Source organism: Paramisgurnus dabryanus, chromosome 10 (assembly GCF_030506205.2).
Source record: "Paramisgurnus dabryanus chromosome 10, PD_genome_1.1, whole genome shotgun sequence".
In the NCBI taxonomy this organism is placed as follows: domain Eukaryota; kingdom Metazoa; phylum Chordata; class Actinopteri; order Cypriniformes; family Cobitidae; genus Paramisgurnus; species Paramisgurnus dabryanus.
This window is the reverse complement of record NC_133346.1, coordinates 2,985,549-2,999,193: the sequence shown is the minus strand read 5'-3', so window position 1 is coordinate 2,999,193 and position 13,645 is coordinate 2,985,549. Positions and strand designations below refer to the sequence as shown.

Genomic DNA, 13,645 nt, shown 5'->3' with positions numbered 1-13,645 from the left:
AAAGTGTGACAATCTGCAAAATATTCAATATGATTTACCTGCTGGCTTGATGGAGCTTTGAATCCATGTTTGCAATGTTGAATTGCTGCTAAAAGCCTCTCTTTCCGTTCTCTGTCGTTATTTTGTGAAGGCATTGGTGTTTTTTGTATTTTTTGTCTACAAAGAGTGCCAACAACAGCGAATTTAGTGTTTATATTAACTTAGATCTGATCGAGAACATTAAATCGATTAGACAAGCATTGTAACGTTAATAAGAATGTGGATATTTTGTTTTTGTTAGCTTGCTAAGTTGTTAGCACTTTTAGAACACCGACAGCAAATCATTACCGGAAGAAATACATAAACAAACTTACAAATTACTAATTCTGCGGTTTAACAACTGATATAATGTAATGAATCTACCTGTTAAAACGAACTTTGGAAACTGTCGTCTTCGCTCTCCAGGCAGAGAGTGGACACAGAGATGCTGCGGAGCGGGCGGGAAAACACGAAGTGGATCACCGGAATCAGTGGATCTTTAGCGGAGCGGTAACAATAAAACGGCAAGATTTTTGGGCACCGTGTTTAGTCTATGTTCCGCGTTTTGCTGCTTTCCGCAAGTCTCTCATATTAAAAACGAACTAGACACCCGCCTAAAAGGGTTTTTAAAATATGTATTTAATATTTAATAATACTGTATAAATCATCACGCGGGCCGGATTGGACACCTTTGCGGGCCGTATCCGGCCCGCGGGCCGCATGTTTGACACCCCTGTTCTAAGGTAATAAACACATAACAGGTTCATTATGTAAGGTCTTATACACCCCTGATAATATAGTTTTGTATATTATTTTGCATTTCTGTCAAGAGATCCTTTTAAAAATTACACACTGCACCTTTAAGGTGGCTTGGCAAAAAAGACACATAACAAGCACAACACGTGGGCAAAGACAAAGCCGAGGACAATGCCTACAAAATATTTATATTCCCTAAAACACTGTGGTTTGCCATTTTACCAAAATATTTTGTCCAATTGATTTCCCAGATCAATATATTTCTGGCGGTTTCCCAGACAGGGCTTATCCTAGTCCCAGACTAAAATGCACGTTTGAGCTGCCTTAATTTATATTGCATTGACTTATCTTAACAAGTGACACCAGTAATGTTTTTTGTAAGGTATGTTTGTAAAAACTACTTAAATTTCCTAATTTAACTAAGGCCTAGAAAACCCTGTCTGGGAAGCTCCTAAAAGTTAATTTTCTATCATACAACTCATTTTTTGATGGTTTAATCTAACCCGATGATGGGGCACTAAAAGCTAATGCTGTACAACCTCCTGCCTCCCTCCAGACATCACTTTTGGCCGCTATCCAAATCCGTCTAGGTAGGAAGCACTAGTGTTTAAAACTGAGCTTTTAATTTTTGTGTACCTGATCACTTTATGAGAAAAGTGCTCTTTTAAAATGTGAACTTGCTGGACAATGGCTTATGTTAGTGGTACCCGACTCCCCCTACATCCCCCCGGGTTAAACCCCAACATGCAGGACATTTACCTGGAAAGCGAGAGAACACAGAAAATCTCTTAAGCGATAGGCGACGTACACGAGGCGACACCACAGAAGGAGAGAGTGGGGGAGTGACAGCTGAGGAGGTGAGAGAGAGACGGAGACACAGAGTAGCTCTTTAAACACATCACAAATCAACATCCAGCTTCAATGAAATGTTAAGTATGGAAATCTATTTTCCTTGAGTGCTCGTGTTATGCAATTCCTTAGACTTTTAAAGTAAAGCATAATTCAGAGACATTAAAGCAACAAAAATGAACATTCTGTGATCATCTACTCTCAGACTTTCTTCTGTTGAACACAAAAAATGTTTTCTATCAATGCAATGAAAATTGAGAAATTTGCATTTACATGTGCACTTTCCTTAACTTGCCCCATATCGATCTCAACTCACAATCTTTAACATTTACATTACAGTGTCTGCCAAAGGCATATACATGTCCAAAGTGCATTACAAGGTACACATTTTATCAGTATGCGTGTTCCCTGAATATCGAAACCGTGACCCTTTGTGCTTTAAACCCGACTGAGCTACTGGAACATTGAGGAACATTAAGGGGACGTCTTTCTGGTATGCAACATTTAGCAGACGCACATTTACAAACATGCAGAGCATGAAAAATGTTGACCCTTGGCTAGAGATGAAGAAATAAAATGAGGACACAGTAACAAGTGCTACACTTCGCCAGCAGATGTCACTGTTACATACAGCGGTTGTTATGTAACACAACAGCATAATTTACAATGACAGATCATGACAAAGTGCTTGGGTCTGCTTGGCCACCTAGAAACACACAGTGCTGACAAGCACCATCACTTAAACTATGACTGCAGCAAAAATATCCGCAGATACATCATGGGTCTTCAACTGGAGGTCCCTGGTGGTATTACCAAGGGTCCTCCAAATCATATTTTATTTCACTTTTTTTAAATGAAATGCATTGCATCAAAAATGCATTAATGGGCTAATAATTAAAATGAAAACTAAATTAAAATGAAAATGCACAGGTTTAAATCTATTCAGTAATGTTATGTAGTATAACAGTATGTGGAGATGTATACCAAAAATTATTATTTTATATCTTTGCACTGTAATGTCATAACAAAAAACTTAATCTAATGCATGTACTGTATTAGGAGTCCTTGCTCCTGCCTGAAAAAGGTTGAAGACCTCCGACATCATCATCATCACAATTCAACATTTAATAACACTGATGCCAAAAAGTATTAATTGAACAGATTATATTGATTTATGCTTAGTGATGGGCACAGATTAATTGCGATTAATCGCATACAAAATAAAAGTGATTTTTTGCATAATATGAGTGTGTGCTGTTTGTAATTATTATTATGTATATATAAACACACACACACATTCATGTATGTTTTTAAAAAAACATTTACATGTGTGTATATTTATTTATACAATAATATTTATTTATTTATTTATATTTTTACATATATTAGGCAAAAATTCACTTTTAATTTGTATGTGATAAATCGTTGCCCAGCACTAATTTAAATTGATCAGAAAGTAATGATATAAAATAAAAATAAATAAAAACTGAAGTTAGGTGCAATACTTACCCAGTGATGGCATAGTCAACGCCATTACTCCATAGTATGAGAAAGGGCCCGCCTCAAACTTCATATTCTCATTCCCTGCCTCTACTTCCACCCGACCCTAAGGAAAAATAGTTTGTTAACTCCTCCTTGTCTGTAACAAAACAATCTGTGACTTTAAGGTAGTTAGACCCATAAGGCAAAAAAAATAAAAAAATTCTCTGGCAAAAAATATGTTTTAAATATTTGCTTAATACATTTTTTAGAAAGTTAAGATTAATTAAATATACCTTTGAGTTTAAAAATATATTTAGGTTTAACCTTCATATATTAACATATGTTTAAAAATGCATTTCAGGGGCAACAAATACATTTCTAATTTTACAACCCATATGGCAAAATATAGTTTTCCTTGGCAAAATATAAAAGTTTATATAAAAAGTATAAAATTTTTGCAGTTGAAAATATATGTAATTTGAACTTTTTTAAACCAAGTTTTTCCTTCAATACAATGTGAAAATAAAGGCCCAAAATATTTTGGTGAAAATTTTTTTTGTAAACATTTCAAAAAACATATTTCAAAATATTTTTCAGCACATTAATTTTTTAATTATTATTTTTTTAAATAAATATATATTAAAGCATTTATTTTTACATTGCATTGAAGGAAAAACTTAGTTCAAAAAAGTTCAAATTACATATATTTTCAACTGCCAAAAGATCCTTTTATACTTTATACATCTTATATATTTTATACTTTTTATACAAACTTATATATTTTATACTTTTTATACAAACTTATATTTTGCCCAGAAAAACTATATATTTGCTGTATGGCTTGTAAAATTTAAAATGTTAGTAACAAAAGTAAAATTGTGGTAACTTGATATTAGCTCACCATGGTCTTCAAAAAAAAAAAAAAACTCTGAACCTCAAAACTGATTTTCAACTGCATCAGTTGCTCTAATGAAAATGTTTCCGGTGTAGCTTTCATGGTTTTATTTCATTTGTGTGAGGTTTTGAAACCTAAAGCTCATAAGAGTCCACATGGAGAGCAATAAAACTGTATTATAAAAAAGGCAAGCGCTTCTTGTTTTTGAGGTCTTGACCAGCTTCCTTGAAACAGTTGTGCTTCCATAATTTAAGACCACATGATACAAAATCCAATAAAAACTCCCCCAATGGGTCATTGTGTTAAGCACAATAAGTACCATTGGAGAGCATAATAAGTGTTAAACCCAAAATCAGCACGTGAACGCATCATTTCCAATGTCAAAGGCATCAAATTCACACAATTTTCCACCTCAGTGAAGACTCAACCTTTCCTCTCATTCTCTAAAAAAGGTAACCAGATCATTGTAGCTTATATTGCATGAAACAGAGCCGGTCACTCGATCTGAGTCTCTTCTGCTGTGGATCTGTATACAAGGAGCCACTACAACACAAACAAAGATTGCCTGATATTTGCCAGCAAATCAAAGTTCTTTAAACTAAAGCTATGTTTTCACAACAACAACGTAGTTAAAACTGAAAAAAAAACTTTTTCTTTTGCATTTAAAAAAATTTCTGGTCACAAATATCAGAGTTTACACAGATGATTAAATACGCCATATTACATGTACCAGGCCAGTAGGTGGCGATGAATTGATGTTACTTTGTAAATAAAAATACGCCAGCACACATATGCATTTATCGACACGGCAATAAATGCAAACAATCAATACAGCAAAAGCATTGTGCCATTTTGTTCATATAGACGATGACGTTTATTACTACAAGTAGACTATAGCTGGGTTTCCATAGAAACATATTGCGAATCTTTTCGAAATTCGAAAAAAAAAGAAAAACAAACAAATGCAAATTAGGTGCGTTTCCATCATGCGGTTTAAACGAAAAACAGCGGTATTGATAACCTTGTACCCAACGGTAAATAAAACAAGGCACGCTTAAAAACAATGGAGACAGGACTGCATTTTTGTATGATTACAAACGTTTTTGATGCAGGCACTAGCAGCACCATATATGGAAAAGACAACATCAGCAAAAACAGCTAGACAATCAGTCCCATGTGTTTAATGTTCGCTACGTCAGAATTTATTCGGCAAATGCGTTTCCATCCCCCAATTTTCGCATTGACTTTTATTCGCATAAGTTAAAAACCACCTCAAGCGAGCTTAAAAACTTGTTTGCAAATTTGAAATTTGGCGTTTCCATCACTCGTTTTCATTTATTGACAACCTTCCGATCTCTCTTATGAAGCCAATACGGAAGTGATTTAAACTGAAATTCATCAACTGGCCACTAAAGGCTGGCTCCAAAAGGGAGTCAATTCCCGTAGACCCCCCATGTTAAAATGGCCAACTTTACAGTAGAAAATAATATGTTCACAGCTTGGTACAAAAATTGTTTTTGGTCTGTATAGCTAATTTTGCCCTTCATGACAACTGTGAGGGGTTGAATTTTTTGTAACTCATCTGTTTATTTTATATTAAGCCTTAAAGTTTTGCACAATTAAGGGCGTGGCCACTTGAGTGATGGTTAAACAGCCACTGCTGTCACTAGACTCGATCTAGGCGGGTGTGGTTTCAGCAGCCACCTCAGCTTCAACCACGTCCTGCCTCTTTTCCCATTTTCGGATATCCGTGAGTGATGCGCGGCCAAGATGGCGATGACAGGCACCGCCTACTATTGGCTTCAAAAACGAAACCTATGGGTGACATCACAGACACTACGTTTTTATAGTCTATGGTTTTAATGTGATTTTTCAAAATGCTCAGTGATGGAGACTCAGCTTATAAAGTGGCAATATTTAGTAAACATTGCTGTAGAATCGTTAATTAACTCTTGAGTTGCAACGGTCCTGCACTATTCCAGTAGGACAGCATTGTTGTTTTGGTTGTACTTGCGCATACCTATAGACTGAATTAACATGCAAATGATGTCACCGTTAACGGTCACAGATTTGCGTTTTCGTAGTTTACACGGAGAAGACAAGGGGTCGTTTTCAACTTGCACTTTGAAACCCACCTTCAAAAGTTAGCGTTTCTCACCTACTTATTCATTTAGCTGACGCTTTTATCCAAAGCGACTTACAATTGCTATATATGTCAGAGGTCGCACGCCTCTGGAGCAACTAGGGGTTAAGTGTCTTGCTCAGGCACACAATGGTGTGTCACAGTGTATTCGAACCCGGGTTTCTCACACGAAAGGTGTTTGTCTTATCCACTGGGCCATCACCACCCCAAAAATGTATTGTTGTGTAAACAAACAGTCAAACCGCCTACATTTTTTTATGTTAAAGCAACACTATGTAGTTTTTTTTACCTTTAAATAATGTATCTAAAATTATTTCAGTAATAGAATAACTTTTAACTGGACAAATTGTACTGTTGCTGCAACCTGAGCAGCCTCCTAGCTGCTACAAGCACACTCTGAAAGTGGCGGTGGGGGGTAGGAAACACAGCCCCGCCCCTCCCCCTGCCTGCAGAAGAGTGTATGATACCAGGCACTGTTGCGCTTTTCAACCACATGGGGGAGCTGTAAGTCATTTTTACATGGAAACTACATAGTGTTGCTTTAATGACAAAAGCATAGCAAATTACTGATATAACATGGCACTGTTAACCAAATGTTTATATTTACAAAAATGTTAATGCTTATTGTATACTTGTTCAATTAAACTTGTGACTTTCATATTTTAGTTTATCATAGTCATTTATCTGCCTTATTTGCGATAAAATGACACATTATTTTGGTAATAACTGGTATCCTAATAAAGCAATAAGTGTTAAAAATTTGATAAGTAAAATTTTAACCAAGCAAATGTCTACTTATACTCTAGGAATGAGCAGAAGTTATCTATATAAACGAGCTTTGGCCAAAGTTCAGCAGACATATGGTTGACGGTGTGATGTAATGCACTCTGACATCACATGGTGTTTGTGCTCTGTTTGACATTGTGCTAGGGGACGATTATAACCGTGACGAACGCTCGCCTACACGGAATTAACCTTGTCCTGACTGACCGCCAGTGGCATCAGAGTAAATCCAGGACGTGATTTACTAAACCCCAGGGACTTGTGTGTAACGTTGGCCCTGTGAACTGTCACAGCTTGTACCTGTCTGTCTTCGACCTTAAGCCACGGTTTTAGCCTAGCAGGCTGCAATGCTGATATTAGTCCAGATGAAGGGAAAATATGCAGAGGGTCAAAGGTCATTCATCATGCTGATCCTTAATGTACTGTATGTGTTCACATACGAGTCAATATGTACAGGCGTTATCTGCCTGCCTATGTAGCCGCTTCCCTCAATCTCTGATTGGATAGTTTTTTAAAATAAGGCCACAGTGCAGATCTTTGATTGGTCACTGGGGAGGTGGGATTAAAACTGCAATGCACAGAATTTGTTTCTTATGTAAGAGGGATCAATTAGTGAAGGACGGGTCTGTTGGATACTAGCTAAACCTACAGTGAGGTCAGAGACAGCCCTGTCTGTGCAACTTTAAACCGGCCTCTGTCATGACCGGCACAGCTGAAGAGCACCAAAGTGCCGCCACGTGTCAGAGTTGCTAAGGGAAGCATCACTCTTTCTAATCCACTCTCTTCCTAATATTGTGACCCCAAAATCGAGTTATTTTTGCACATATAAAACTTACTTTATAACGGACACACTTGAAATTCTGACCATTGACTGAGATCTGTAAGTGGTTGTATGATGGATAACCCTGGAGCAACATTGGGAGGCGAGTGACTTCCACAAGGTCACAATGGTTTGAGGTTATGTTGGATGAATCACAATGTACCAGCCTCAGGGTACACATGACTTTTAAAATCCTCTTTATCTCGTGTATATCCATACACTTTCTTCAGTGCAGTAAAAAGTACTAGACATATGCAAATTTTAGTAAATGCTTATAAATGGATCCAAATGGTCTTTTTTGCTTTGCTACTTATGTAAAAAAAATGAATTTAAATATAGCAAAATGCATTTATCAGTTTTCACCATATGCTGTATAAAACATTGACGTAGTGTCCGTGATGTGACCCGTGGGTTTCTTAAAAGCATTTTTCAAGCCCAAAGTGGGCGGAGCCAGCCGTCACCATCTTGGTAGCAAGTCACTGCGCTTCACTCCCAGATAACCAAAAATGGGCATAGGCGGGACGTGGGTAAAGCCGAGGTGCCTGGTTGCTGAAACCACGCCCACCTATACCAACGGTAGTGACAGCAGTGGCAATCCAGTTGTTACTCAAGTGACCACGCCCTTAATTATGCATAACTTGAAAGGGGGCGTGTGCACCAAGGCGTTAATGCCGGCGGCTGGCGTATGGTTTCAATTGTTTCCAATGTAAGCTCAGCGCTTTTCAAAAACACCAGCAGCTGCTGTTTTTTCCTCAATGAGCGACCAAAATTGGAAAAAAAATTCAACTTTGGGTGAAACACTTAGCTGAATGTCACTTCTTACTTGGCCATCCAATTGCAGTGAAGGAGGGGCGGGACAAATATCACAACAACCAATGGGCACATCGTTCAACGACTGATAAACAAAGCAGAAGTATCATAGCAAATAAAGCGATCAGCTGAAAAACCGCAGGCAAGTGGCCAAAGTCGGCCTCCGCCTGACGTTTTCAGGTAATCGTCTCCTTTAGGGGCGGTTCACATTTTGCGCCTAAAAACACGCGGAAAATGTGACCGTTGGTTGGTTCTTGTCACATGACCTGCGGTGCACTTGCGGCATTCTGAAAAGTTGGAATGTTTTTAACTCGATGCGGTGCGGACGCGTCTTGAAAAAATTAGCGCGACCACGTCCCTTTCATTATGAGCATGCATACCGCGCGCCTACATTTGAAATAACGAACTTGAGCGCGCAAAAGACGCAAAATGTGAATCGCCCCTTATGCTCCTCAATTAAAAAAACAAACATTTTGGTTACAGTAAGGCATTTACAACAATATAACACAATAAAATAATATGTGAACCTGTCTGTTAAATTCAGGCTGAAGTCTCAATCTTATTATGAGATTAGGAGCTTTAAAATTTTATTTTGAGCAATGATCTCATTCATTTCAATCTTTGACATGACATGACCTTACTCAGTCAATATTAAAGATATCATTTCACAGAATGCTCTTTACATAATGCATTGTGTATTGTTTGGCAAAGTGGAGTCAATGCAACCCATTCAGCTGCGACTTAGTTCATTCAGTTTTACCCACCTGAAGAATGAGGATGAAACAGTCGACAGGTTTTCCACGCTGATATAAATAGTGCTGTTGTGAGTGCTTGTCACTTTCAATGAACTTGACTTCCTGAATCACATCGGGGTGTTTTAGGATTCGCAGTAAAACCTTGTCCGAGATCTGCAGGGGGTTGAAAACACTCACTTCTGTGGAAAGATGGGTAACAAACACCGGAATTAGACCTCATCGAATAAGATGTTGCCATGTTAAGGTGATAAGCTCTTTACCTGTGGCAAGGAAACGATGTGCGGCCAACATCAGCTGAGGTGAGATTTTCACCTTGGATTCGCTTTCATGTTTGAACGCAGAAAAATCCCTCTTGTTCTTGTTGGGATTCACTTTTTTCCTGTGACGATTGTCAGCTTGCAAAAAATATATATTTTTTAATCAATAATTCAAGTAATTAATGCCATTATGATCAGAACTGACATATAATAATTCGCCAAAAAACATGATTTTCAGACACTTATAATATTAGATTGCTATGGCCTATAACATCTTGTTATCCATGACAATGAATACCATAATTATATAATCACCCATGTAGTGACCATTGCTGTAGTAATGACCAAATGATGCATTTTAAAATGCGACAGTCTAACTTCAGTACCCCACAACATCCAACATATTTTGACATGCAAAATGACAACAAATCACATGAAGAACCATTCATATAAACATACTGTAAAGATCAGACTCATCAAGGATCTCCGATTTGATGATCTCTTCGATAACGTCCTCCAGTGTGACCAGACCCAGAACCTCATAGAAGGGATCTCCCTCACCTTCACTATTCACCTTCTGAACAATAGACAGGTGGGATTTACCTGTGGACAGAAACAATTGAGGCAAACCGTCACACTAAACATGCCAAGCTCTGGAATGAAATGTGAATAAAACGTAATGGCAATTTAAATATTATACAACAAAGATTTAGGTGACACGGAGTCAAGATGCTCTTTAAATGGGCTAAAAATATTTTAAATGCCATGCAGATTAAAGCACTGCATGAATGTGCATATTAATGAGATCAATTAATACTGCGGAGCCTCATGAATAATTCATAATTTGCTCTTATTGCTATCAAAGTGGTCGGATCAATCACGAGTTATACTGATACTTGGACTTCAAGAGAGGATATTTGAAAAGCAATGCTACTACACTGCAAAAAATGACTTTCTTACCTAGTATTTTTGTCTTGTTTTCAGTACAAATATCTAAAAATTCATAGTAAAATGACCCAAGAAAATAAGTCGAGTTTTTAGACCAAAAATATCAAATTTAGGTGATTTTGTGCATAAAACAAGCAAAAAATCTGCCAATGGGGTAAGCAAAAAATCTTGAAAAATTTTCTTACACTAAATTCAAGAAAAATTTGCTTACCCAATTGGCAGATTTTTTGCTTGTTTATGCACAAAATCACCTAAATTTGATATTTTTTGGTCTAAAAACTAGACTTATTTTCTTGGGTCGTTTTGCTCATCAAGAAAAAGCTTTCTTAATCTTAATTTAAGAATTTTTAGATATTTTTACCGAAAAAAAGACAAAAATACTAAGACGTTTTTTTCTTGAAAATCATTTTTTGCAGTGTAAACATAGACCTAAGAGCTTTAAAGAGGAAATGACATCCATCACTCTAAAAAAACAAACGGTGCTATATAGAACCAAAACAATTGCTTTGGATCGTAACGATAGAAGAACCATTTTAGTGCCATATAGCACCGGTGAAGAACCAGTGAAGCACCAGTGAAGCACCAGTGAAGCACCAGTGAAGCACCAGTGTAGAACCATATAGGGGCCATATAGCACCACATATGGTTCTACATAGCACTATATGGTTCTACACAGGTGCTTCACTGGTGCTTTACTGGTGCTTCACTGGTTCTTCACCGGTGCTATATGGCACTAAAAATGGTTCTTCTATCGTTACGATCCAAAGCAACTGTTTTGGTGCTATATAGCACCGTTTGTTTTTTAGAGTGTGGTGTCTGCAAATGAGATTAAAAAAAAGAAAACAGAAGATTGAAGACAGAAACATGATAGGCATGTCAGGGCTATGAAAAGCTGAATCACAGATGATATTTTAAGAATATGTATTTATATTTTTATCGGCTTGTTCACAAACATTTATTTAAAAGGCTGTGAATCATTATCACTAATGAAACTTGTATATGAATTTGAACACATGCTTGTGTTGTGGGTTTATCTTTTAGTGACACATCTGCATTAAAACAGCGATTGGTAGGGATAAAAACAGACAGGGAGTCATTTCCAAAAACGCACCCAACCATAGTTTTAAATCTTAATCATCAATATTTTGCCACAGGACTCCCATCAATAGTCTGGATACAAATTCAAAAAATTTTCAGTACTGTTTGTACACAAATGTACCACCATAATTATTAATGATTAATAAATAAGTTATAATAAATAAACTCATCTTCTATCAATGTATAATTGATAGAAAAATGCAGAAACGCTTGGGGTGATCCGAGGATAAAATCAATGGGAGGTGTGGCCAACCATCACAGCTGGAGGGCAAAGCCTTTGATTGGTGGACCGGATGATGTTGTGTATTTTTAATGAGTGACAGGTGCTTTTAGCAGCATGGGATTCCTTTGCCATTTCAGGAAGAGCTTCATATTGATTGAAAGATGATACAGTGAGCATATGGTTATTGATTCAGCCCTAGAGGGGTGGCTGAGCACCCATAAAAATCAATAGGAGGTTAAAAACAACTTGTGCTTGGAGCCCTCGTTCGCTTTAAACTGGTCAATAGCAGATATTTTACACAAAATACAAACTAACCTTTCTTAAACTCTTCCAACATTGCATCCAATTTGGTATCATGGAAGACAAAATGGATGGGGTGGTTGTAAAACTTGGTGACCGTCTTAAGTGTTGTGCAGTCGTCCGGGTCAACGAAAGCCAAGTCTTTGACGTACAAAATATCTACGATGTTGGATTTTTCCGTTTCATACACCGGTATCCGCGTGTAACCGCTTTCCATGATCTCACTCATGGTGTTAAAGTCGAGAATAGCGTCGGTGGGCATCATGTAGCAGTTACTGAGAGGCGTCATGATGTCCTCTACAGTCTTGGTTCGGAGTTCTAGGGCACCTTGTATGATGTTCAGCTCCTCCTTGACCAGGTCATTGTATGGCTCGGTGACCTTCAGCATCTCCAGCAGCTTCTCTCGGTTGTACACGGTGCCAATCTCCTGCCCAAGGACACAATCCAGGAGCTTGCTGACTGGAAATGACAACGGAAATGTGAGTAACATGAAAAACTTGGTTACCACAATGGTGTTGGCACCCACAGCCAAACCATGCCGCGAACACAGCGCCTGTGGCACGATTTCTCCAAATATCACAATGCCGACTGTTGAAGCCGCCACTGCGCCCAACCCAGACCCGATCAAATCATCTAGCAGAATGGTCAATGTGGTGTTAACAAGCACATTTCCCAGCAATAAGGAGCAGAGCAAATAGTTCCCCTTGCTTCGGATGGGCTCGATTTTACTCGCGTACTTCTTTTCCTTATTGGTGCCACATCTTTGCACGATCCGTAGCTCCATTGGATCCAAAGCCATGAGTCCCAGGTTAAGTCCACTGAACATGCCGGACAGCACCAGCAGGAACAACACCAAGATGACTTGGAGCCAAAGAGGTAGTAGAGATGTTTTCTCCTCCACAACCACCAACCTGCCATCAAGATCATCCGAAAGGTACCATTTATCATCAGAACCCTGTCTGACGCACAAGCTGTAAGTCTTCTCGTGCTCACTTCTACGCAGTGGCTTTACATACACACTCACCAAACCTGACGTACCCCTGCTGCTGCTCACATTCATAAAGCTGCTGATGCTCAAGTCTTTGGTAAAATCCTCACAAGTCCTATTCAACGCGTCACTGTCACTCGCATCCGCGTACTCCGTAAACCTGATGTGGGACGATGCGTCCGGGCTCAGGTGTATCCCGTAAAACCTGAGCAACACGCTGCTCTCCTCCGTTACCTGGATGATGCCGTCATCCGTCGTCCCGGCCGCTTTATCGCTCCGCTCCAATCGCATGCCCAGGATCTGGGTGCCGGGCGTCTCCGTTCGCCCTCCGACAGAGCCCCAGATGACCACGACGAAAGTTAGAAGACACCTCTGTCCGCTCCGCTCTGTCGCCATGTTTGTTGCGCTCTCTCCGCGTCCGCGAGGCTGGACCTGACGTCACATCACTGCCTCCACGCGCGCGCACGCCCCCTCATTGGCATAATGCAGATTCCGCAACGCCCACCGCGCGAAACTGGCC

General features: G+C 38.7%; 1 protein-coding gene across 2 annotated transcripts in view; it reads right to left on the bottom strand.

The window, feature by feature from the left end:
* cnnm4a (cyclin and CBS domain divalent metal cation transport mediator 4a) overlaps positions 1-13,632 on the bottom strand; it is a 29,495-nt gene extending 15,863 nt beyond the window's left edge. The window contains exons 1-6 of one of the 2 annotated variants that reach the window (XM_065263431.2): positions 12,153-13,632; positions 10,028-10,171; positions 9,572-9,706; positions 9,321-9,490; positions 3,133-3,229; positions 1,534-1,623 (exon numbers count right to left, since the gene is read on the bottom strand). In XM_065263431.2, coding sequence (XP_065119503.1) covers positions 1,534-1,623; positions 3,133-3,229; positions 9,321-9,490; positions 9,572-9,706; positions 10,028-10,171; positions 12,153-13,521 — 2,005 coding nt within the window. In that variant the 5' untranslated portion in view covers positions 13,522-13,632. The remainder of the gene's footprint in view (positions 1-1,533; positions 1,624-3,132; positions 3,230-9,320; positions 9,491-9,571; positions 9,707-10,027; positions 10,172-12,152) is intronic. The other variant, XM_065263441.2, reaches the window with a different exon arrangement.
* Positions 13,633-13,645: the final 13 nt, after the last annotated feature.